Below are 23,598 nucleotides of genomic sequence, written 5' to 3'. Positions count from 1 at the left end.
ATGACAAATAGACACTTGATCAATCAAAGAATACTACAAACAGATTTTTATACAAAGGCACACATTTGTTCAGGAGAGATTTTGTCTCGCACAAATTAGCATTAGTGCAGGACATCGACAATTAGTATTGTATAATACATAACCACATACACGTTTTAACCATACACAGCATGATTCATTAATACCACATGCAAGAAATGTTAGGCCAAATTAGATGCATATCAAGGCCAAGATTTTACAATCTACAGTCCTCTGATGAACACAACCTATTGTCTGCATCAGCCATTACGCTATACGAGAGCTCGAGAGCCCCCTTTAACTTCGGATATACATCTACCCTTCTAGATAAATCATGATATACAATTTGGACACACTACAAGAATAAATCTGAACTCAAATAAGACTATGTTGTAAAACGTGCATTGTAATTCATGTGATTTTTTTTTAATAAAATTAAAAAAAAAAAAAAAAAACACAAACAAACACCAGTCAAATGGAAACTAAAGAAAGCACCCTACAGTCCAAACACACTCTTTTACATTTTTGACAGAATACAAGTAGTGCACAATCACTAATATTTCAAAACTGGCTTAATAATTTTACTATAAAGTACTATTAGCATTAAAAAAAAGAAATTGTATATACTTCAAATAAGCACTAATCCATATGGCCACATAAGATTATTAACACAAATTTGATTCATGTCCATGGCATTCCTTCGCTATAGATAACAGCCAATTCAACCCTAATACATGAATGAAAAAGAACGACACAGCTTCTTTAGGTCTATACTGATTCCTTTCGTTATTTTAAATGCACACAGCAGTGTAAATAACATTCGGTCAATTTGAAATCTGATTTTTCAGCTAATTCTTTTAAACGCTAAACTGAAAATATCTCCATAGAAATAAAAAGGGGAAACAACAGTAAAGGTCTTTGGTAAAACTACAACATAAACTTTAAATCCATTAATATTGTCAGCAAAAGCAGTTGGCATAGTTTCTGTCTAATTAAACACAAAAGGCTGTCATAATTGTAAATTATTAAGTTGAAGGTTTTAAGTAAGAAAGAAAAAAAAAAGGAAATTACAATGCCACTTTGGTTCGGTTGAATAGATGTCTGATTTCAAGACTTCTTTTTTTTCTGTACATAGCCTGCCACATTCCAGATGCAGCAATTGCATCATTTTTTATTATTTATTTATTTTTTTACGAAAAATCTATAGTGTGGTCCAGGAACCTAATGAGAGGATACACTCCCTTATCTGACTGAAACATCTGACAAAAAAAAAAAAAAGACACACAACTGTCAACTGACTTTAGAATGAAATATCTTAAAGTGTTGAACACTAGACACAACACTAAAGTGTGATCCATAACAACAGATTTGTGTCAGCCACTTAGAAAGGACACGCCCCCTCGAACCTCGCTTCAAAAATGGACGAGTATATTGTTCAAAGCTTTTCATGTTTTCTAAAGAAATACCTCGGTGCTGCTGGCTGCCATGCCTTGCTCAATACCTGGCCTCCACAGCGCAACACACACATTTATGGCAATGTGAGCTAGCGTTTCAGCTGGTTAACACAACTAAGATATGCAATGATTGTTTTTTCTACGGCATCTCAAGCCAATTGATCTGCTCATGAGCTACAACACACCTGATTTTAAACACCAATACAAAAAGGAGCAAGGAAAAAAAAAGACAAATAGAAATCATATATGCACTTTATATATATATATATATATATATATATATATATATATATATATATATATATATATATATATATATATATATACACACACACACACACATACACACAGTACTGTGCAAAAGTCTCAGGCACCCTATATTTTTTTTTAGTACAAACTTTGTCACAGATATTTAGTTTCTGACTTCTACATTATTGATTCAGTACAAAAACCATTTTAGATTCCAGACATTAGTTTTCCAGCACAGAATTAAACGTTACAGAAAAATGTTTGTATGTCAGTAAAGAAAGCAGCTGATTCCATAAGAGACACTTTTCAGATAAAAACAGAATGAAGGCTGCTGGGTTTCGCTGCAGAAATAAGAAGCGAGTCGACAGTCAAAGTCTCCAGAAGAACTGTGGCTGCTTCTGCAAGATGCTCAGTAACACTTACCAGTTAACTTCCTTATAAAACTGCATATATTATACCTGAGACTAATAATTTTTTTTATAAAGCAAAGGGTCGTCACACCAAATACTGACTTTGTTTCATCTATTACAGTTTACTGCTTTTTATAGTATTTTTTTAAAATGTAGAAACATTTAATTTTATTATTTCTGAAGGCATCTTTCCTCTACAGCATTTCTTTACATGTGCCTAAGACTTTTGCACAGAACTGTGTGTGTGTGTGTGTATATATATATATATATATATATAGAGAGAGAGAGAGGTTATTTTGAAATATATATATATATATATATATATATTTGAAATAACCTACGCAGGTCTGGGCCGTGTTCGTCGTAAATCACAATCCCTTTAGAAGTAAACCATTTATCCCAAGGTCAAAGAAACTTGTGTGCACCTGGCTATTCAATGCACTGTTTCATTGCTGTAATATTAAAGGACCACTAAAAAAAAAAGAAAACTATTTAACTATTTAACACAGTAGTAGGTCATTCAATTACATTAACCAAAGCACATTACACTCTCAAATTTGGAAAGAAAAAAAAATATATAATAAACATCATAGATTTGTTTATCTGTAAACACTAAAGAGCACTACAATTCAAAACATTACAAAACAACGTAAAAAGAAAGCCAGTTTTAAATTTGTAATCAAAGAAATACATGTTTATTTCCTGATTCGTATATTCCTAAATATTGAAATCAAAGATGATTTGACATTTTCTATAGATACTGAAGCTGCACCCAAAAAGCACCATTGCTCATAGAGAAGGAATGGGGACAAAAAGAATGTAAGCGTACTGTCCCGAGCGCAAGCAAGGACAATGATTCGATCTCGAGGAAACACTTGAACCGGGCCAGTATACGTATACGCCGAAAGAGTAACGAGAAAGTAATGAGAAATACATACGGTTGCAAAAGCACTGACTACCTGCAAACCTAAACTCCTCAAAGACGCTGAAGAATTCGAATAGGCAAGGCACTTGAGAGTGAGTGGCCGAGTGTCAGATACGTTCTAGTGAAAATATCTGAAAGGCTGAAAGTCCCAAAAACCCAACACATCTTTGAGGACTTCAGAACACATGTGCTCCTTTAACAACTACATAATGCAGTACTGAATAATCACTAAAAGACAGGAAAAAAAAAAGTACTAAATGCTTTAGCATACAGTATGTGCCTTACTGATATTCGAGCTGCTGGTTATGCCTAAAATGCATTCAAAATTGTCACTTATTGATTGTAAAAATGTAAGTAACAATGAAAAGTAGTAACTACAGTTTCGCACTATTGTATGTGTATACTAACTATATACTATATTGTGATTTAAGAAATGTGAAATAGTCTACTATATGTTTCACAGTACACACAAAAAGCTTCATACATTAGCGTATCTGGGAGGGAAAAAAAATAAATCTAAAAATAATAATAAAAAAGAACTCTACAAAAGCAGCTTAAAGCAAATTTTCTAAAATACCCTTTGACAATTTCCAGGTCAACAAAGTGCTTTTTTTTTTTTTTTTTTTATAAACAAGAAATCATTTCTCTTCACACAGTAATGTAGAAGTAATGATGTCTGACTGATGTTTCTGTAATTAACAGTCAAATCAGGGATACTGGATTATAAACTCCAAGATATCTTTTCCAGGGGGAATTTTAATGCTTAATAAAAATGACCTAGTATCTAGTATAAAAACCTGTATTGCATTTAAGTACTTGATTTATATAGATCAGTCAAACACCATTTATTAGATTCTAATAACTATCATTTTAAATCACTATATGAAATACTGAAACACAAAAATGCTATGTAGAAACTGTAAGCTTTATATGTATTAGTAGTTCTTCAAAGGGCTAGATCTTTAAATAGTACCTTAAACAGCTGTACATCACCACTTCAATATTTTTGTCTTACAGTAAGGACATTCTGTTTTACTAGGTGCACAGTTTTCACAAAGTACATAATGTTGGCAAGGCTGCAGTACAATGCAACGATCATGCTTTTGGCAAACTATACATTTCTTTGACTGAAGCTGATATATTACCTGTGTTGGAGAAAAAAAACAAAACAAAACAAAAGAGAGTCAGACATTAGAGAAGTCAGTTCCAGTCAGTTGTATTATGTACAAAGCCAGTGTGTACAAGTTCATGTGCATGAATGAAGCTTTTTCAAATTACTTTTTGAACCATGTCGTGAATATACAATCGTCAGACTGCTTTAGAGAAAGAACCGCCAGCCAGTCAAGACCGCAAGAGGCAGGAGTTTTGAGTAGACATGTTGTATCTAGAACTTCTTTTGGAACTTTTTTCGTGTGGCGATCTGGGAAAACTCTTCAAATACTGAAAACTTCTTCCTCAACCAAAATGTTTCTCTTTTGCACATACACTATATGGCCAAAAGTTTGTGGACATCTGACCATCACACCCATATGTGGTTCTTCCCCAAACTGTTGGAAGCACACAATTGTATAGAATGTCTCTGTGTGCTGTAGCTTTACAATTTCCCTTCACTGGAACTAAGAGGCTCAAACCTGTTCCAGCATGACAATGCCCCTGTGCACAAAGCGAGCTCCATGAAGACATGGTGTGTGAAGGTTGGAGTGGAAGAACTCAAGTGTCCTGCACAGAGCCCTGACCTCAACCCCACTGAACACCTTTGGGATGAACTGGAACACCGACTGAACCCCAGACCTCCTCGACATCCCAACATCAGCGCCTGATCTCACTAATTCAGAACGAGTATGCAGGAGTATGATGTTTTTACTGACACTCATACAGAAATGAGTAATCTACTTCAGTGGTTCTCAAAGTGGGGTTGTTAATTATGTAGTGAAACAAGAAGTTTATATATATATATATATATATGTATATATGTGTGTGTGTGTGTGTGTGTGTGTGTGTGTGTGCGTGGCTGGTGAAAACAACTGGAACTGAACTGGTTCTGTTGGTGAAAGTTCAGAAATAGAAAGCTCTATGGCTCAAATACAGACAAATTATTAGTTAAAGAGTTAAAGGGTTCCCTGGCTACAACACGTTTGTGAACCCCTGACCAACTTGGTATTTAACCAGTCAGAGGGGTGTGTCCGGGATTGAAATATTGGCCATGAGAAGTGCACACATGCGTGTTTAAGCACGTACTCTACCAGGCTCATTCTTCATACTGTTAGAGTTGATTTTAAATGAAATGCATTAGCTAGCTTCATTAGTTTCCTTGGCTTGAGGAGGGTTGCAGTGGAAAAACTGGGTTATTTTCCACGTCAGAAAAGCTCTTCTGTACAGCTATAGGTACAAAAGTCAACGACCGACAGTGACTTAGCGTCAAGAACAACACCTCGTTCTGTCTACTGACATTTTTTTCTTTACTTAGCACGATGGGTTCATCGCTAGCAGCACACACTGGCTGAGTTTTATAGTTTAAGGTGTTTTATCAGGGTACTTGTTTTGTAGGAAGATACTGTATTATCTCTGCTTGATATTTTCTGCAGAACACAGTTTGCAGTCTGCTTTCATCTGGTCATTAATCATTAAATATTTCCAGATAATTGTCGTGTCGACATACACAAGGCTTACATACATATATGTTATATATGTTATTGTACTGCAGTGTCTGATGTTGATATCAGACCAATTTTTTGCAGTATAAGTAAATGAGCACGGTATCGACCCGATACCAATAACAGCATTAGAGCTTAAAGGAAGTAGCTTTTACAGAGCTTTAGACATAGAGTACAAACTAGACATGGAGTCTTCTTGTTACTCTGTTGTCATCTCTAGATTATCTCAGTTGGAATCGTCTTAACCTGATTTAATGCAATATTGAGATAACATCAAATGCCACCCTACTCTACATCTATAACCTATTGTACTTTTCTAATACAACATTAGCGACACTTGTAAACCATAATTAAAAATTATAGTTCATGGTGGAAAAGGTAATCACTTTGATCATCAGCATCATCCGCATCAGTCTAGTCTCCAGACGTAAACTTCAGCCACAGCATTTGATGAAAGCGTGAGGAAAGCACGCTTAGCTAGCAAGCTAGCAATTAAAACACCTTTAGGCAGGCTGTTTTTTTTTTTTTTTTAATACCACTGGGTTTATTAAACTGGCTCCTCACCTAACATCAGCGATTTTCAGTATATAGCATAAGCAAGCTTAGAGAGCAAAAAAATTCTACATGGTTTTGAAATATATTTCTGTTTTCCTAAACTAGAGGAAGTACAATCTAAACAAGTACAGCAGGGTCCAAAAGTCTGAGACCACACCGGAAATCTGGGATCTGGTTGACTATTGTCATTGACTATTCAATGTTCAAGATGTGGTACAATTTCTCTGTCACTATTTAAATTTAAGCAAATTTGTGATTATTGACCATTTTACAACTTCTACAAAAGGTCAGATTTTCTGTAAGTCGTATCCCTTCTACTGAAGCACGTGTTCATCCGCGTCAGCTCGAGTGCACACTGTCATTAAAGCAAAAAGGGGACGAACTGAATACAAAGAAACTCTGAAATTCATATAAATATTTCTAAACGTCTACTTTTCACTCGTTATTACTGATAATATCATTTGTAATGAAAACCTTTGTGTTAAACTGAAAAAGAATGCAAACAGAAGTATGTTCTATGTTATAGAAAAAACAACCCTGATTTTTTTTTTGTCATTTTTGCCTTTGTGCCAGAATTTAGCCACAGCAACATCTGACAGGTTTTTCCCAGACCACCACAAGTATTTCCTTTATCACATTAAAGCAGCATACTGCTATTCTCTCACAGCCCTAGCATAAACATGACATGAGTGTTGAGTGGTGGGAGCGTGATCTTCTTACCCCGTCGATAAGGTCGAGGTCTGAGCGCAGCTGGTTCTGGATGGAGTGGAGTTTTGGCAGTGGGAGCTGGTCCAGGTCTCCATAGCTGCGCAGCAAAGGCGTGCTGGGTGAACGACAGAGCGTGTCAAAGTCTCCCTGCAGCTCTTTTAGCTTGAGCTCGGAGTCCTTGCGCTTCTGCTCGGCCAGCTGCCGCTCTGCCTCGGCCACCTTCGCCTGCTCTTTCGCCTCTTTCGCATCTTTCTGCCATGCTTCACATGCCTTTGACGAAACCGCCAAGAGGGATAAAGATTAATAACATTCTCACATACTTATTATTACTCTATTATTACTCATACTTTTTAGACTTCAGATAGTCAGAAACCTGTATTTTTCTCCCAGTACCTCTGTGCAGGCTGGCAAAACTATTTCAGCATCCATACTGTCTGACTAGCGTTATTCGGGGAGGAATATTTACTTGTATAGTGGAATATGGAAAGTTTGCGGTGATCTATTTATTCAGGCTTGTGTGACGTGTTTAAAAAAAGATTCTAACATTCGAACAAGCATTTCTTTATTAAATGCTGCTTGAATTATCAATCCCTTGTCTCTGACCTGTTTGACCTGGTGCCAGGCATCCTCCCACTGCTTGATTTTCTTCTTGGCCTCGTCCAGATCCCGGATGAGTCGAGCCAGATCTGCACTGCTGGAGCTGACCATACTGGAGCTGAACACTGGAGATGGACTTGGGGAGAGGCTGCCACTCATAAAGTCCCAAATGCCTCCAGCTCCACCATTCAACCCTATCACACAAAGCAGAACGAAAGAAAATTGCAAGAACATTAGCTGAAGAATGAATAACAGCTTAGAGACTTTTATTATATAATAGCTTTTATTTACTAAATCAAATTTTCAGTGGGTCAAAAGTTTACATGCACTTTGGTAGTATTTAGTGGAATTGCATTTTAATTGCTTTTCTTCTTCAGTCAAATGCTTGGGGTCGCTTCTCACGATACTTTGCCAGAATTTTTGCCCATTCCTCCTGACAGAACTGGTGTAACTCACTCAGGTTTGTGCAGCTCCTTGCTCAGACATGCCTTTTCAGATCAGTCCACAAATATTCTATGGGATTCAGGTCATGGCTGTGCGTTGGCCACTCCAATACTTTCACTTCATTGTTTTAAGCCATTTTGTTACAGCTTCTGAGGCATGCTTAGGATCACGGTCCTGCTAATCCTCCTTCCTAAATGATGCCATCTATTTTCTGAAGAGCACCAGTCCTCTTTCCAGCAAAACAGCCCCACAACATGATGCTGCCACCCCCATGCTTCAAAGTTAGGGATGGTGTTCAACAAAGCGCTAACCGTTATGGCCAAACAGTTACATTTTTGTTTCATCTGACCAGAGAACACTCCTCCAAAAGCCTGGTGATCACCTGCAAACTTCAGCCTGGCTGTTTTATACTGGTCTTGGAGTATGGGCTTCTTCCTTGCATGACAGTCTTTCAGGCCATGATGAAATGCAGAACTCTATTAACGGTGGATATACATATTTGCTACCTGATGCCATCAACTCCTTCACTAGTTCCTCTGTTGTTGGCTTGGGGTTCATTTGAACCTTTCAGACCAAAGTTTGTTCATAACTTTCATGGAAGTTAATTTGTGCCTCTTTCCTGAATGATGCAGTGTCTCTGTGGTCCAGAGATTTTTATATTCGCATACAATTGTTTGTAAAGATGCTCGTGGTACCTTCAGTTGTTTGAAAACTGGTCCTGAGGAGGAACTGGTCTTGTGGAGGTCCACAATTTATTTTCTGAGGTCTTAGCTGAATTGCTTGAATTTTCCCATGGTACCAAGGAAAAAGGCCCTGTCTCTAAAGGAAGGTTCTAATTACAGCCACAGGTGCACTCTCCTAATTACGCCAATTAGCCAATCAGAATCTTCTGAATGTCATTACATCAATTTCTGGAATCTTCCAGACTGTTTAAAGAGACAAGTTGGTGTATGTAAACTTTTGGCCCACTGGAATTCTGATATAGTGAGTTAAAGCTGAAATAAATCTGTCTCTAATCGATTGCTTTATTTTTGTGAAAAACGGAGACTGAATATATCCAGCCTTTTGGCCTCAACGCTACACACTGGCATGAGTAATGTTTTCCTTACCTAAAGAGTTCTGAGTAGATGTCGGTGTCCCTAGGAGGCTGTGCTCGGTTTTGATTGGCAGGCCCTGTGTCTGGCTCTGCTGAGAAGCCATTCCACTGAGCAATGACTGGGACAATGACTGGGACAGAGAGCTGAGGGGGGAGGCGGACAGAGAGGAGGAGGAATGCAGAGATGAACACCGTGCCAGAGAGCCAGGAATGTTGACAGGATCCGAGCCTCCTAATAACCTCTGACCTACAGAGGAGAGAAGACATTGTTTCGCATTTGACATCAGGCATCAGCTAAAAAACATACACACAGCTTGACACAACCAGCGTTTACTGCATTTTCTTACTTGTTATCCCAAACCCATTATTGTCTTGGTCCTCTAGGTCTTTATCAAGGGAGGCAACACTGATGTCATTTAAGTTTAGGTCAAGCGCAGATCCTAAGAAAATATATGCAAAAAAGGAATTAATTCAGTTGTACTGTTCAGACTACCATGTAAAGCATGAGAAAAACCCGAGAAGCCTTTCCGAATATCAGCTATAATGCTTCGTTCTCCTCCTGGCAACAGTTCCTTCTATAAATGAGCTGCTGCTTAGTGAAAGCACTGGATGGAAAATTTAAATTATCTCACACGTAGAGTTTTATAACAAAATAGAAAGGCAGCTCTCTACCTAGCCTGTGCTGCCAATCCACTGTGCACTATAACTAAAATACACACAGACCTGCGCCCTGAATGTCACTCAAAACCACTTCCCCAGCACCTTCAGCTCACACCGTACATATCTCAGTCATTAGCTGAATACCAAATTACTTTCACATACAGAGATGGGAGACCAAAGAAAGTTCATATCCTATAAATATGTTTACCACATACCTATTACTGACTCAACCGTATTGCTTCCTGGATAGAAAGGAGTAGCTTTTGCATTCATAGTTGATAATGTAGTGGGGGAGGAGCTGTCTGAGCCAATGCTTGAGGCTAAGCTGGACGTGATGCTTGATGTTATACTGGATGCCAGTGGATTCACCACAGAAAATATGCTGCTGTGGCTCTGTAGACAGAAACATGCTGTCAAGACAACATACTGAAAGAAAATGCAAGCATCAGCACATGTCTAGCTTCGGTCGATATCATTCGTAATGCTAGCAAACCAACAGCTCGTTATCTGTAGCATGTGCAAGGCTGAGAACTGCAGGTCTTTACCTGCTTATCTTGGTCAGTTATCTTCTGATTATTTTCTCCACACTGTCCTTTGTGGTTCTTTGCCTAAAATTAGAAAATCACATTCAATCACATTAGAGCTATTAAAGCCAACATTCTCCAGTGGATCATTTCGAACACAATAATACGTAAATAAGAAATAATTTTGGATTATTTGTTTTTATATATATATATATATATATATATATATATATATATCTGTCTTTAAGTATTTGGACAGTAATTTTGCCTCTGTACACCACCACAATGGATTTGAAGCAATCAAGATGTGATTGAAGTGTAGACTTTCAGCTTTAATTCAAGGGGTTTAACAAAAATATTGCATTAGGAATAATCATTTTTACAGAGTCCCTCCATTTTCACAGGCTCAAAAGTAATTGGACAAAAACTAACAATTATAAATATTAGGATTATTGTTAATATTTCGATGCAAATCCTTTGCAGTCAGTGACTGCCTGAAGTCTGGAACCCATGGACATCATCAAATGCTGAGGTTCCTCCCTGGAGATGATTTGCCAGGCCTTCACTGCAGCCGCCTTCAGTTGCTGCTTGTTTGTGGGTCTTTCTGACTTCAGTTTTGTCGTCAGTAAGTGAAAAGCAGCTCAACTGGGTTGAGTTCAGGTGACTGACTCAGATATGTAGGAACATTCCATTTCTTTGTCTTAAGAACCTCTTGAGTTGGTTTCACGGTACAATTTGGGTTGTTATCCATCTGTACTGTGAAGCTCCCTCCTATCAGTTTTGCAGCATTTGACTCAATCTGAGAAGAAAGTAGCTCTATACACCTCAGAATTCATCCTGCTACTTCTATCAGTCACATCATCAATAAACACCAGTGACCCAGTTCCACTGGCAGCCATACATGCCCATGCCATAACACTGCCTCCACCATGTTTGACACATGATGTGGTATACTTTGGATCATGAGTTCTTCCTTTCCTTCTCCAAACCTTTTATCTCCTGAATCTGTCATGAATTAATGAGGAAACAGGTCACATCTGGCCATTAAACTGCTTATCAGTCAATTGTCCAGTTACTTTTGAGCCTGTGAAAATGGAGGGACTCTGTAAAAAATGGCTATAATTCATAAATGTTTAATGCAATATTTTTGTTAAACCCCTTGAATTAAAGCTGAAAGTCTACACTTCAATCACATCCTGCTTCATTTCAAATCTATTGTGGTGGTGTACAGAGGCAAAACTACAAAAACTTACTGTCCAAATACTTACGGACCGACTGTGTATACACATATATATATAAAAGTCTATGCCTTGTCGAGGCTAAAATTTTGCATTTGGCTAATATCACATGTATGTCACGTGTGCAGACTGTTAGAGGAATACGAGTTTGGAGGATTTAGATAATTAGGTACAGTACCATATTGTTGTGAGAATGCATTTTACAATGCAAACGCAGAACCCCAAAACTTTCACAATGTGTCAAATAATTCCATTTTTGGCATCAAATAAAACATAAAAACTGAATAAGTAATAAATAATTAAAGGGAGAAAAAAGGAATCAAACAGAACAGAATGCCTGGCAGTGTGGCCACGTCTGCAGTTCTGGAGGAAAGGCCCTTTCAGAGAGCGGAAAGAGAAGCGAGTCGTGGAATACCTGGTCCTCCCGTTCAAAGCCCGGAGCTTTGGGATAGTTAGACGTTGGAGACGAAACACTGGACGTGGTGGACTCTGAACATAAGCTACCATTAGTAAAGCTTTTGGGCCTGCCGATGGGTCCAATTGGGGACAATGAACTGGTGCTTCCTGAGCTTGACGTTACAGTTGGACTATTAGAGCATGACACCTGAAGGAGAGAAGCACAGAGGAGCTTAATGGAGGCCTTTCAGAGGTGGCCAGATAGCCTGAGTCTGCAGCCTTTGGTTCATTTACTTCACTTGCTAATTCTAAGGGAGAATTAGTAGTGAGTTGGGCTCCTGAACTGGTCAAATAGATACAATTTGTCATCGTAAGCCTAATTCAAATTAAAATGCTCTCATCTGAATCTGAAAGTGTGCAACTCTTCCTACAGACTGCAACAAAGTGGGAAAAAAATGCAAATAAACCCAACTGAAACATAACGGAACAAAATATTACTAAAGCAACAAGAACAAGAGAGCTTTTCCAGTGATTTGGTGTAATCAGTAAGCTGCCTACTACACTATTAAATGACTGTTGAGTGTTTAAACGTGTCCTCTTTCCCTCAGCACTCCAGTAGCTGTGTGGCAGGTGTGTGCAAACAGGCAAACACATACGCTTGCCATCTGCCCGTTGTTGCTCGTGCTGCTGGTGGTGGAATTTGTGTTGCTGCTCCAGTCACTGCCGGGACACTCGGGATATTGTTGGGAGCCCAGCTTAGCCTGAGAGCCTGACTGCATCGCTGTGAGCAGAGTGCTCATGGTCTCCTCGGTAGAAGGAATTCCTAAGAAATATGCAAACTCTTTAGAAGATTTTCACCCTCGCAAATTCCCAACAAAGCCTTTTAACTTACTTTCAACATGTGCGAAAGCACAGAATGGCCCCCTCGGACAGTATCCAGTTTGCTTCATGTCATTGCATTTTGTAGACTTGTATATCTGCAGAAACAGATGTGGACCTTGATTATCCGACATCCAGCGACTATAGGTAAGTTCACAGGTTAAAGTTCAAGATTTTTTATTTTTTTTTGCTATATCAGTACATAAAAGGGATAGATGCAAATACAGTGCCACAGGCAGCTGCTGTTGAGGTGGATTTTCTTCAGTCTCTTGGCTTGAGTTAGCTCAGACAGTAAGAGATGTCGTATTTTAAAAGTAGAAGGTGCTTGAAGTTTAAATCCATTTCACGTTCATATGTTTTACCCATATATGTCCTGAATAAAACATTTCATTTATTTTCAATTAGTTTATCAATATAACAACACTGTACCAGAATAGATACACTCCGGACTGTTTTTAATCGCACTTCCACCAGCTGCTAAAGGAATTCTGAACAATCCCTCCCGCAGACACTCTGGACCAATCCCACCCGTTCTCACAGCTGTTATTTTTGTTACTACCTGCACACAATATTTTCTAACAAACTTATTCGATTCCGCCGTCACCCTGACCGTGATAAAACAGGGGAAGATGAATGAATGAACACGCTAACCGTCGCAGAACACTGTGTGAACAGCCTTTTCAAATATCAACTGGCTTCACCTCCTACAGCTTTAGAAGCACTTGCTTGCTTTTTATCCGAAACATGCTGTTTCTCTGGAAACTCTGTGTACTACAAACACTAGCCACCTAGTGAGCTTCAAGAGATTTCTGATGACATGTTTTACATATTACAAACCCGTGTTACATATTTTGGTTTGTAATTGGTTATTGGTAGCTGTGTACACCTTTTACTGTTCCTGAAAGTTTTATACCAGTGAATATTTCCTTCATGTATTTTCTTGTTTCTGTACAAACAAGTGACAGTCACATGACAGAGAGAGCTCATGATTATTTTTGTCAGAACGAGGGATTTGGGGAATCAGGCACGCTTCGACGGGGGTCTCTCCAGGTGAAAAACTGTGAGTGCCTCATCGTGTACACTCCCCTACAACACCACACATGCAAGCGATTCCAGACGAGGAGTGTGAGCAGGTCAGTGATTCTGAGATTTTGAAAGTTGTGCACTTGGCATTATCCAGTTGAGCAGCAGGTTAAATAAATTTATTTAGGAGCTACTGAAGTTTAACCAGCATGATTTACAGCCCTGGTGTTATTGCTTAAACTTCTGATTCAGACTGCTCATACAAGGATGTGGTAGCCAATAACTCACAGAAAACAGCCTGCTAGCTTACAAACGAAGCGTGACCAGAGATATTAGGCCGATGTGTTAACTGGATAGCTGGTTATTTGCTTGTTTAAACCTCTGCACAGCCAGGTGGAGTGGAGACACCTGTATAGATAACTAGTATTAAAATGTATTCATTACATTTGGCTTGTCTACTTTTTTTATTTACAGCGCTAGCTATAGATCATGATTAGGCCATGATTAGGCCAGTCACATCACATCTGCTAATTCTCATTCCTTTCACTGTTTAAAAAAAATTCAGAGAAGACAAAACTTTATCCAATATATTTATATAGACTAAATAGTGTATATAAAATTCACTTCAGTTTCTGTGGTTGCAGTAAACCTGAAATAAACAGATAATAGGCTAATTCAGGCGAACTCTGATGGTACTGCTAGACCTGACTTTACTGACACCAACTCAAACAGCAGGAAAAAAAACTAAAAAACAACTTGTTCTTTCATTTGCAGTGAATGATCATTTTATTACAGTTATAAGTAAGAAGCCAGTTATGAAAATAACAGGACAGGAGCTTTAACTGACTGACCTCGGGGTGAAACTGCTGCTCGGTGCGTGAATGGCAATACTGACAGCTGTCTCCACTCTCACACTTCGAAGGCTCTCCCCATTCATCCCCATGCTTTACACTCGGGCACGGAGTTGACCTGTCAGAAACCACAGGAGACAGGTCCATATTCACACACGTAATTTTGAGCATGTTATTATGTACATAGCGGCACATCCGCTCCTACCTGTATTTGAACTTGCGGGGATTCCGTCTTCTATCTCGACTATTATGGTAATGGGGACAGGCGTAGCCTTGTCTGCATAGACGCGGGGGCTTGGTGCATTGCTCTGTTTTATAGTTGGCCAAAACAAAATTGGTGTCTGCAAAAATAAGGTAAACAGAATAGTTCTGAATACAACCAAGTGCATTGCTTTGTCTTCAGAATTCTCAGTTCACACACACCTCAGGTTTATGTCTGTAGTGTTTAATGAGCCTCACCCTGCCATCGAGGATCTTCAATCAGAGTCTTCTCAATCATGGCCTGGCTGGCCAGAACTCCCGGCTGCAGATCCGGGATTCCCTCTCCAGAACCTAACTGGCCATTCTGCAAAGCTTCTTGTGCTTGTATCTCTCTGTGGAAGAGATTTGTACAAATCAGACCAGCTCCAAAACATGCATTCAGAGCCAGAGACTCTTGAGCTGTAGAGGTGAAAACCTCAAACAAAGATGCAGCAGTGACTCCCAATTTCCACATACCAGTTGCTAGGCAACTGTAAGACAGCATATCTAAATCTTCATTTTTCTGTTATTCAACTGGTGAATCATATTCTCTGTTATATTTGCATGCATGATTGCAACAATGTGTTCAGTATTTACATATTTGCCAATAATCTTTACTGTCTGTTTCTTCATTGCCTATTCCCTATTATGTCAATCAACAGTAGAACTTTTTCTGGAAGGATTCACAAAAAAGTTGTAAATGTCATATCAAAACAATGTGCCTGGAGAGCATTTATATCACATTAGGGAAGCTGCTGCAGAAATCCCCTGCTTCGGCAGGAACAGGATTTTCAATTCAAAAGTGAAAGCAAATGCAAATTTCTTCCTGGTTCTTCCAGTGAACAGGTCTGTTATTTCCCTCTCCGACTGAGTTCATAAAGTCATTCTGGCATCCTCAAAAACAATAAAAATACTCTGGGTAATGATGTCATATCCTGCAATAGCCTGCTGTCACATACATGTTGCTTTGTGTGTCAACAGATTGTGTAAACATGTTGTTGTGTAAACATGCTGGGGCTATAATTCTTCTGTCTCAGGGAAAGGAATCTCCACATTAGACACTACATTACTTTTTATAATTAAATACTACCATCTTCTCCTTAATCCAGCTGCAGCGCTGTGCCAATGCTGTGCCCAAATCTTCCTTCCTTCATGGCACAACTCCTGCTTCAAGCGTGTGTTAGTCTTAAAATTAGCATTTTCAAAATGATGCTTAGCAGGTTAGCTCAGAGAGCACTGAGTATTACAAAAGCCCTTTACAGCAGGCGGGGGCATTTTAGTGAGAGGGAGGTGTTTGGGAACTGATGCGGCAATGCCGAGGAAAAGCACAGAGTTTTTTTAAATGGCCGGCCGAAGGGCTGGAGCTGCGTTTGAAAAGCGTTTTCAAATTCATCCAGTTGGGAGAGATTTTTCAAAAGTTTTTGCAGGACAAAAACGCCGTCTCAGTGTGGACAGAAGACCAAAACATACAGAAAAAGATGCGTTTTCAAATTTATCCGGATTAATGTGGAACCGTAATCTCCCGTGTTGAGATTCCAAAAGAGACGCTAACTGATCATGTACACTACAGGCCCAAGCCACATGAGGTGATCTGCTTCTGCATGGACTTCTGTAAGCTCATGGATCAGCTGGATGCAGCGTGTTTTTACCTGAGCCTGAATTTAACCAAGGGATATCGGCAGATTCCTTTGTCGCCAAAGTTTTTTTTTTTCCCCAAGGGGGGAAAAATGTCTTTCGTCACATCATTTCGGTTAGAAAATGAAGAAAGAAAATATTCACTCTTAGGTTCAGGCTGTTCAGGGTACCAAGGCAGTTTAATTGACTAGTGACTAGACTCTAGACCCTTAGGCCCTATTGTGCAAATGCTGCAGCTTATTAAAATGATATTACCTACAGTAACTATTTACAGTAGCATCATGCAGCATGAAGGACAATTCTAAAGTCCTGCGACCCGTAACTGAAAGGAGGTGGCAGTTTCGGAGACTCGCCAGCGGGACAAGGGTGCGCTCTTGTACACTCTTACAGTCACTCTGCTGCTTTCTCTAAAGCGTTGTGCTGTCGAGATTGTTTTGTACAGCAATGTGAGATTGAAAGAATATGATAATTCACTGGAGGTAGAATTTTTTATTTCTGAATATTCCTATGCATATGTACAGAATTGAAAAGCACATTTTGTTTTCGGTTCTCGTACTGCGTATAAAGTATAAAACATGTCTACAACCAACCAGCCACTGGTCTCAGTACACCTCCAGACAGAGAAGTACCTGCACTTACCTGATGTCATAGACTGGAGGCCGGAGGTCGTGAGGCCCATGAGCGAAGGCGCAGTGGAGCCCATTTTTCACACAGTGCCCCCGGGCATCTGTTTCATGGATGCAGGTGCCAGTCTTATAATAGCGCAGGTGGTACTTGCGTTCTGTATCACCAGTGGTCCGGTGCAAGTAAGGGCAGCTGAAAACAGGAGATATCATTAGAAACACAATTCTCCCGATTATGCCAGTCACTATCAATTCCCAGCTAATTCCACTAGCTACTTCTCCCTACTGCAAGAAAGCTATCACTACGGCAGATGCAGGCTATCCAGTGGTTTCTGACACTTTTCAAACTGCTGGTCATGCAAATATTTAGGTTATGCCTTCTCACTTAATAGCAAAAGGCAAATCTGCTACACCCGAAGCCACAGGTTTAAATACCACTTGTTTTCATCTGCACTGATTTCTCACTGACAATTTGCCCATTGCAACTTGTGCACATATGACCTCCAGTCATCTTCACAGCACACAAGGGATTGTGTGGAAGGAGAATAACTTGCAGGAAGCTGCGCAACCACAACTATATAACTAATGACCCATGCGTGATGCTAACTTGCTGCTACTGTAGAGGAATAGCATCCGTTTGTTTACGGGGCGAGATAAATATGTTCTAAAGAGCATATGAGTAGATGCAAATTAGATGAGTACAGAATGAATAATCAAAAATGTTTCATCCACTCTAAAATTAAAATAAATAAATAAGTAACAAATAGATTGTCATTTGAGACAGATGAAATATAAAATAAACTCACAAAAGGCACATCTAAAGATAGACTGGGATGATGCCTTGCTTACAGATTTGGCACATGCAGCTTTGCAGAGGAAACGTGTATTTAAAGACCTCTGCGATCTCTTTGCTGAGAGTGACGAGTGTCTAATTAGTCAATTAGTCGACAGGGCAGCAGGTCAGCAATGCAAGAGCACGGCTCCTGTCAGAATAAGTGCTAACTGACTGACAGCGGCTAAAAAAAAAACCAGGTTTTGTTGAAATGTTTTGCTCTTTCATCTGGTACTTCTGTGAGAGTCACACTGCTGACTGCAAACGTGTTTTATTTTCAGAAGACTTCTATAATGCTGATGTGTTTACATGTACACAGTAATCTGATTGTGAGAAAATGAAAAGTCTGCGTGAGTCACTTAATAGTCAGATTATTTTTAGTAACTTTGCTACTAATAGTGAATAAAGTGAAGTGAAGTGAAGTAACCACAGTCTTCCTCGAGTAATGCTCGGAGAGCCTTATACAGAGCTGGAAGAGTTTTACGTCTAAAATGTTTAAAAAGTTTCCTGACATTCGGAGTTGAGTTACACACCTGCTGGGGTTGATTTTCTGGGTGCGCCATTCATAATATGCAAATTACTTGCACGTGGTTGATGCCTTACAGGTTGCCAGATTTTTCTTCAGTGAAGCATCAGACAGGTTTTTCACTAGTCACTAAACTACTGCCTTTAACCCCGAAAAATACAACGCTGACTGATAAAGGAAATAGTGCTTTTCTTTCTTTGTTGTTAAATGTAACACAAAACACACAAGACTGTTTACAAATTAAAAATAAAAAGACTAATGTGATGACAACTGGATGACAAGACTGCAAGCACTGAAATAATAAAGTAATATAATAGAGGTTTAGCATATTGCCAATAAACTGCATGAATTTGACCAAATTGTACCTATCACACTAATAACTGCACAACAAATAACTGCTTTAATTAAACAATATGGCTTCCATACATTTCGACAGCTTATAAAATAGCACTTTATCCAGCAGTTACTCATGCACACAATTTAAGCTGTAATGTGAAAATGAAATTGTAATGTGTGCACAGGATGTAGGCTACTTTATCCTGTTTTTAATTCACTATTACGAGGTGATGAATTAATAAAATAATATGCAATGGTCTGGGAAAATAAAACGTGCCCATGGTTTGGAGCATAAGCCTATGAACGCTCATGTGTTATGTTTACGGCTCATTTTTAGTAAGTGTTGTTCATAACTTCAATCAAATATTCTCTCTTCGACATAAGCAATGTCTTAGATTAAGATGCTGCCTCCTCTGATCTTGTCTGTGTGGAAAAAAAAAAAAACTTTTTCATGGACTTTAAGGGGATGATATTATTAATAAATTAACAGTGTCAACAATTTATGCATTTAATATTGGCCTTGAATGGCATTCCATAGTTATTTAAGTATATTTACAGCCCAAAACATACATTTCAGTGGGACACACTGTAGTTACATTAAACTGGCATTAGACAGGAGCTGGACTTCATACTGCTCCTAGAGAAAACTACTCCTTCAACTTGTCTACATGAAGGAATAACTTTATTTATTCTCTCTGAAACACAGTAATGCCAAATTGCAGATGGCTTTCTGTTCACAGGTATAACACAACGCCATCGTTGAACCTCTCTGGTGCGCTTTATGACCAGTATAACAGTTGGGATTGAGTCACAGTAAATGTAGCAAATAGAAAATAATCACATTATGAGCCTATCATCAGCACTTTCTTTAGACGTCTACAGACCAAATGAGCAGCAGAGTAACTCAGCCCTGTGGTTTACACACTTATCAGTCTGTGTATATTAGAGATAACGCTACAAGCTCTGATTATAAAACTATACAAAACAGATTTTATAACAAAGAATAGACAGAAATAAAAGCCAGACATTATTTCACAGTATGATTCTGAAAATGCTACAATTCCAGTAATCTCAAATATAGAAACTGCGTCTCATGTAGGTAGCAACAGTTGCTATGGTAACAGCGATGCAATGACAGAATGGCTTCTACTGGATGAATGAAAGTGTGAGCGCGATTACAGCGAAGCTGCGTGGCACTCAGAATCTTCCCATCATAACCAATGTACAGGAAGCCTTACGCCGTTCCTGTCATAAGTGGAGGCCAAAAGAAATAATGAATCAACCTCGGAAACACATTATGGATTTTCACACAAAGTTTAAACTGCCTTAGTGTCTTACAAAATGATACAAATGATACACTAGATGGCCAAAAATATGCAGACACCCGACTATCACGTCCATATGTGCTTGTTGAACATCTCATTTGAGATTTATTCCCCTTTACTGTTATAATAAGCTCCACTCTTCTGGGAAGCTTTCCACTAGATGTTGGAGCGTGGCTGAGCATTAGTGAGATTAGGCACTGATGTTGAGTAAGGAGTCTCCAGTTCCAGTTCATCCCAAAGGTGTTCAGTGGGGTTGAGGTCAGGGCTCTGTGCAGGACACTCGAGTTCTTCCACTCCAACCTTCACACACCATGTCTTCATGGAGCTCGCTTTGTGCACAGGGGCATTGTCATGCTGGAACAGGTTTCAGCCTCTTAGTTCCAGTGAAAGGAAACTGTAATGCTACAGCACACAGAGACATTCTGTACAACTGTGTGCTTATAACTTTGTGGTAACAGTTTGGGGAAGAACCACATATGGGTGTGATGGTGCACATACTTTTAGCCATAGAGTGTATACAGTGTAGTAGCTGAGCATTTTTATCATACATCAGCATTCAGCATGAACAATCTGACTGTGACGTATATTTTTATATCAGATTTAAATGCTCTGAAACCAGAAAAGCATTTCTCAACAAATCACTGAGATCTTAAAACTGCATCCACTGGATACAAATACACTCGCAGCCAACGCATTCACTCGTACCACCGAACAACCTCGACTGTGTCAGCAACGACTCCGTATAAACTCACTGGGAGCACCATGTTCGCAGAAATGAACATTAAAACCAAACCATGTGTTAATCTAACAATAATAATAATAATAATAATAATATCAACCTCAATATTTCATAAAAGCAGTCAATTTGTCATGAACTAATCAAAACTTTCATCCAATGACTTTATTATTGGATTCAAAACAACTGACACACTTCATAATCATCATAATAATAACAATAATAATAATTAAACACACTGACTTCCTTGCACATATTCCATGCCAAGTAGTAAACATGTCCAGTGTGAACCAATGAGAAAAGACTACGTGCAGGAGGGAGCCAATCAGGAGCCAGAACTCCGGGGGGTGTGTCCTGTAGCCTGTGTTTTGTTTTGTTTTTTTTCCCTGAGCGGAGGAGGAGGAGGTTTCAGCCATCAGCACCTCACACACACTCTCACACCACACACACACTCATACACACCCACCTATAATAACAACTGCTCCATTTCCTGGTTTCATTTATGCGTTTGTTCTCAAGTTAAAGTTAAAGTTAAAGTGATGAGCACGTGACAGTTAGAGGGAAAAAACCCCACTAATGACATTAAAATGATTTTTTTATTGTTGTTGCTCAATAAGAGAGCATTGCTTTATAAAACGACTTCCTATTTCAGATGAAGAATGTGCTGCACTTTGCACTGTGCTTCCTCTTCACTTCACAGGGAGGTGTGTGTGTGTGTGTGTGTGTGTTTATGCATGCTGTGCAGCAGCGAGCACGTGCACAATAACATGATCTGAGTGCATGAAGCTGTATGCAGGTGAAGCATTCGCACTTTTGCAGTAAAAAGGCATGTTCAGTGTACAGGTGAGCAGTGTGGGATGGAGGGAGGATGGTGTACATGCCACTTACTCGTCTCCATCTGGACATATGCCTGTTGTTTCGTCGTACTTGGTGCAGTAGACGTCGGGGCTGTAATTAAAAGTCCCGTCTCTCCTCCGGATCGGTCTCCGTCTCCTCTGGTTGAGAAAATGCCAGTGAAAGCAGGTAAAGGGTCTGTGCTGTGTGCATTTGTGCTGCAAAAACAGCGGGCACTGCTCGGTCCTGAACTCCTTCAGATATCTGTCAGAGGCGGAGGAAAGACACTTCACTCACTTTACAGCAAAACAACAACAACATGCGGAAAATACGCCAAAAAAAGCCACAAGCAGGCAATTACTATTCATATTAATCAGTTTTAACTTTACTAAACAAACAAAACAAACTACTGGGGGCACCATCATACAGTTAGAGGTGTTCTTTGTAAAGAAAAACAGCACCAGCTAAGCGGTATGGTGCGACTTTCCTCGCTGTTTCTGAGCTCAGGCTGGATATTTAACATGGGCTCCAGCGTAACGAGCTGTAACGCAAATCGCGATCACGGATCGAACTTACGCAGGATCTGGGACGTGCATTCCAGCGCCACGGTCACGGCGTACGCAAAAAGCGCAGCGTAAGAGAAGAAAAGCACGCACACACAGGCAGCAGCCAGTCGCCTGCAGCTCGGGCCGAGGCGGAGGGAAGAGAAGAAAAGCTGCTGTGCTTGAGCTGCGCTGTTGCTTGTGAAACCATGTTTCCAGCAAGCCTGCTTTTACACACACACACACACACACACACTGTGGTCTAAAACCTCCCCGAGCCCTAACTTCAGCTCGATAAGCGTTCACACTCCGCACGCGCAGCGCTGAAGCGGGTTTGTGGAAGTCGGTTTTGTTGTTTTGACGTTAAACCAGCGAGCTGCGCGTGCGAAAGAATTCAGAAAAGCACCATATTTAAGCGCAGGAAGCGGCGCAGTGATCGCGAGCGGCACATTCCTCACTCCGGCCCAGCGCCGCGCGCCCGCCGGCTTTTCCCTCACAAAACGCATTTTAGTCCCTTAAGCGCGCACTTTACTTACGTATAGTGGGTTGGTTTCTCGGTTTGAGGAGAAGCGTTCGCCGCCGTTTTCGAAACCGACGGCATTTTCAGTCAAAACAATGACTGCGCATGCGCGGCGGCGGCCCCTGTCCTCGCGCTCTGCTCGCGCGCTCACTACGCCACTGCGAGGCCAGTGCTAGCTAATGACGGACACACACACACACACACACACACACACACACACTAAATATAATTTGGTTATTTATTGTGCTTATTAAAATCACAGGCGTCCCAGCGTGCACATTTATATTAATTTTCTTCAAAGTAGCCGATATGATGGATCCTTTATAGTGTATTCTCTTACTGCCGTCACTGTTACTGTCGGTGTTATTGTTGTAATTGTTATTATTGTTGGTGTTGGTGGTGGTTGGTGGTGTTGTTACTGTTGTTGGTGGTGTTATTATTGTTGTTTGTGGTTGTTGTTGGTGGTTGTTGGTGTTGTAATTATTGTTGTTGGTGTTGGTTGTGGTTGATGGTGTTGTTATTATTGTTGTTATTATTGTTGTTGGTTTTGTTGTTGTTGGTGGTGGTGGTGGTTGTTGGTGTTGTTGGTATTATTGTTGGTGGTGGTGGTTGTTGTTGGTATTATTGTTGGTGGTGGTGGTTGTTGTTGGTGTTGTTGGTATTATTGTTGGTGGTGGTGGTTGTTGTTGGTGTTGTTGGTATTATTGTAGTTGTTGGTGCTGTTGTTGGTGCTGTTGTTGATGTTGGTGTTATTATTATTATTGTTGA

General features: G+C 39.7%; 1 protein-coding gene across 4 annotated transcripts; it reads right to left on the bottom strand.

Annotated features, from left to right (window-relative positions):
• Positions 1-3,967: 3,967 nt before the first annotated feature.
• On the bottom strand, positions 3,968-22,993 carry unkl (unk like zinc finger). Of its 4 annotated transcripts, none has more exons than XM_053228338.1 (16): positions 22,847-22,993; positions 21,823-22,032; positions 17,196-17,372; positions 15,141-15,274; positions 14,887-15,022; positions 14,682-14,799; positions 12,821-12,905; positions 12,585-12,769; positions 11,948-12,136; positions 10,316-10,378; positions 9,986-10,163; positions 9,458-9,550; positions 9,124-9,357; positions 7,577-7,764; positions 6,986-7,243; positions 3,968-4,201 (listed from the first exon to the last, which is right to left on the bottom strand). In XM_053228338.1, exons 1-16 carry the CDS (start codon positions 22,909-22,911, stop codon positions 4,046-4,048), a joined length of 2,469 nt encoding a protein of 822 aa, XP_053084313.1. In that variant the 5' UTR covers positions 22,912-22,993; the 3' UTR covers positions 3,968-4,045. The 4 variants fall into 4 exon arrangements, with proteins under 4 accessions (XP_053084313.1, XP_026785557.1, XP_053084314.1 ...); XM_026929756.3 differs by having other exon boundaries at positions 12,585-12,751; XM_053228339.1 differs by lacking the exon at positions 9,458-9,550.
• Positions 22,994-23,598: the final 605 nt, after the last annotated feature.

The sequence above is a fragment of the Pangasianodon hypophthalmus genome, chromosome 23, assembly GCF_027358585.1.
Source record: "Pangasianodon hypophthalmus isolate fPanHyp1 chromosome 23, fPanHyp1.pri, whole genome shotgun sequence".
NCBI classification, from domain to species: domain Eukaryota; kingdom Metazoa; phylum Chordata; class Actinopteri; order Siluriformes; family Pangasiidae; genus Pangasianodon; species Pangasianodon hypophthalmus.
Note: the sequence above shows the minus strand (reverse complement) of the source record. Positions and strands in the feature narration are given on the sequence as shown.

What these genes read in the sequence shown, in the direction of transcription:
- unkl (XM_053228338.1), bottom strand. Translation starts at nt 22,911, where the DNA reads ATGCCGTCGGTTTCGAAAACGGCGGCGAACGCTTCTCCTCAAACCGAG. An exon ending in GAGAAACCAACCCACTATAC is followed by an intron (nt 22,033 to 22,846) that starts GTAAGTAAAGTG and finishes CGCCTCTGACAG; the next exon opens with ATATCTGAAGGAGTTCAGGA. An exon ending in CCTCCAGTCTATGACATCAG is followed by an intron (nt 15,275 to 17,195) that starts GTAAGTGCAGGT and finishes TCTCTTCCACAG; the next exon opens with AGAGATACAAGCACAAGAAG.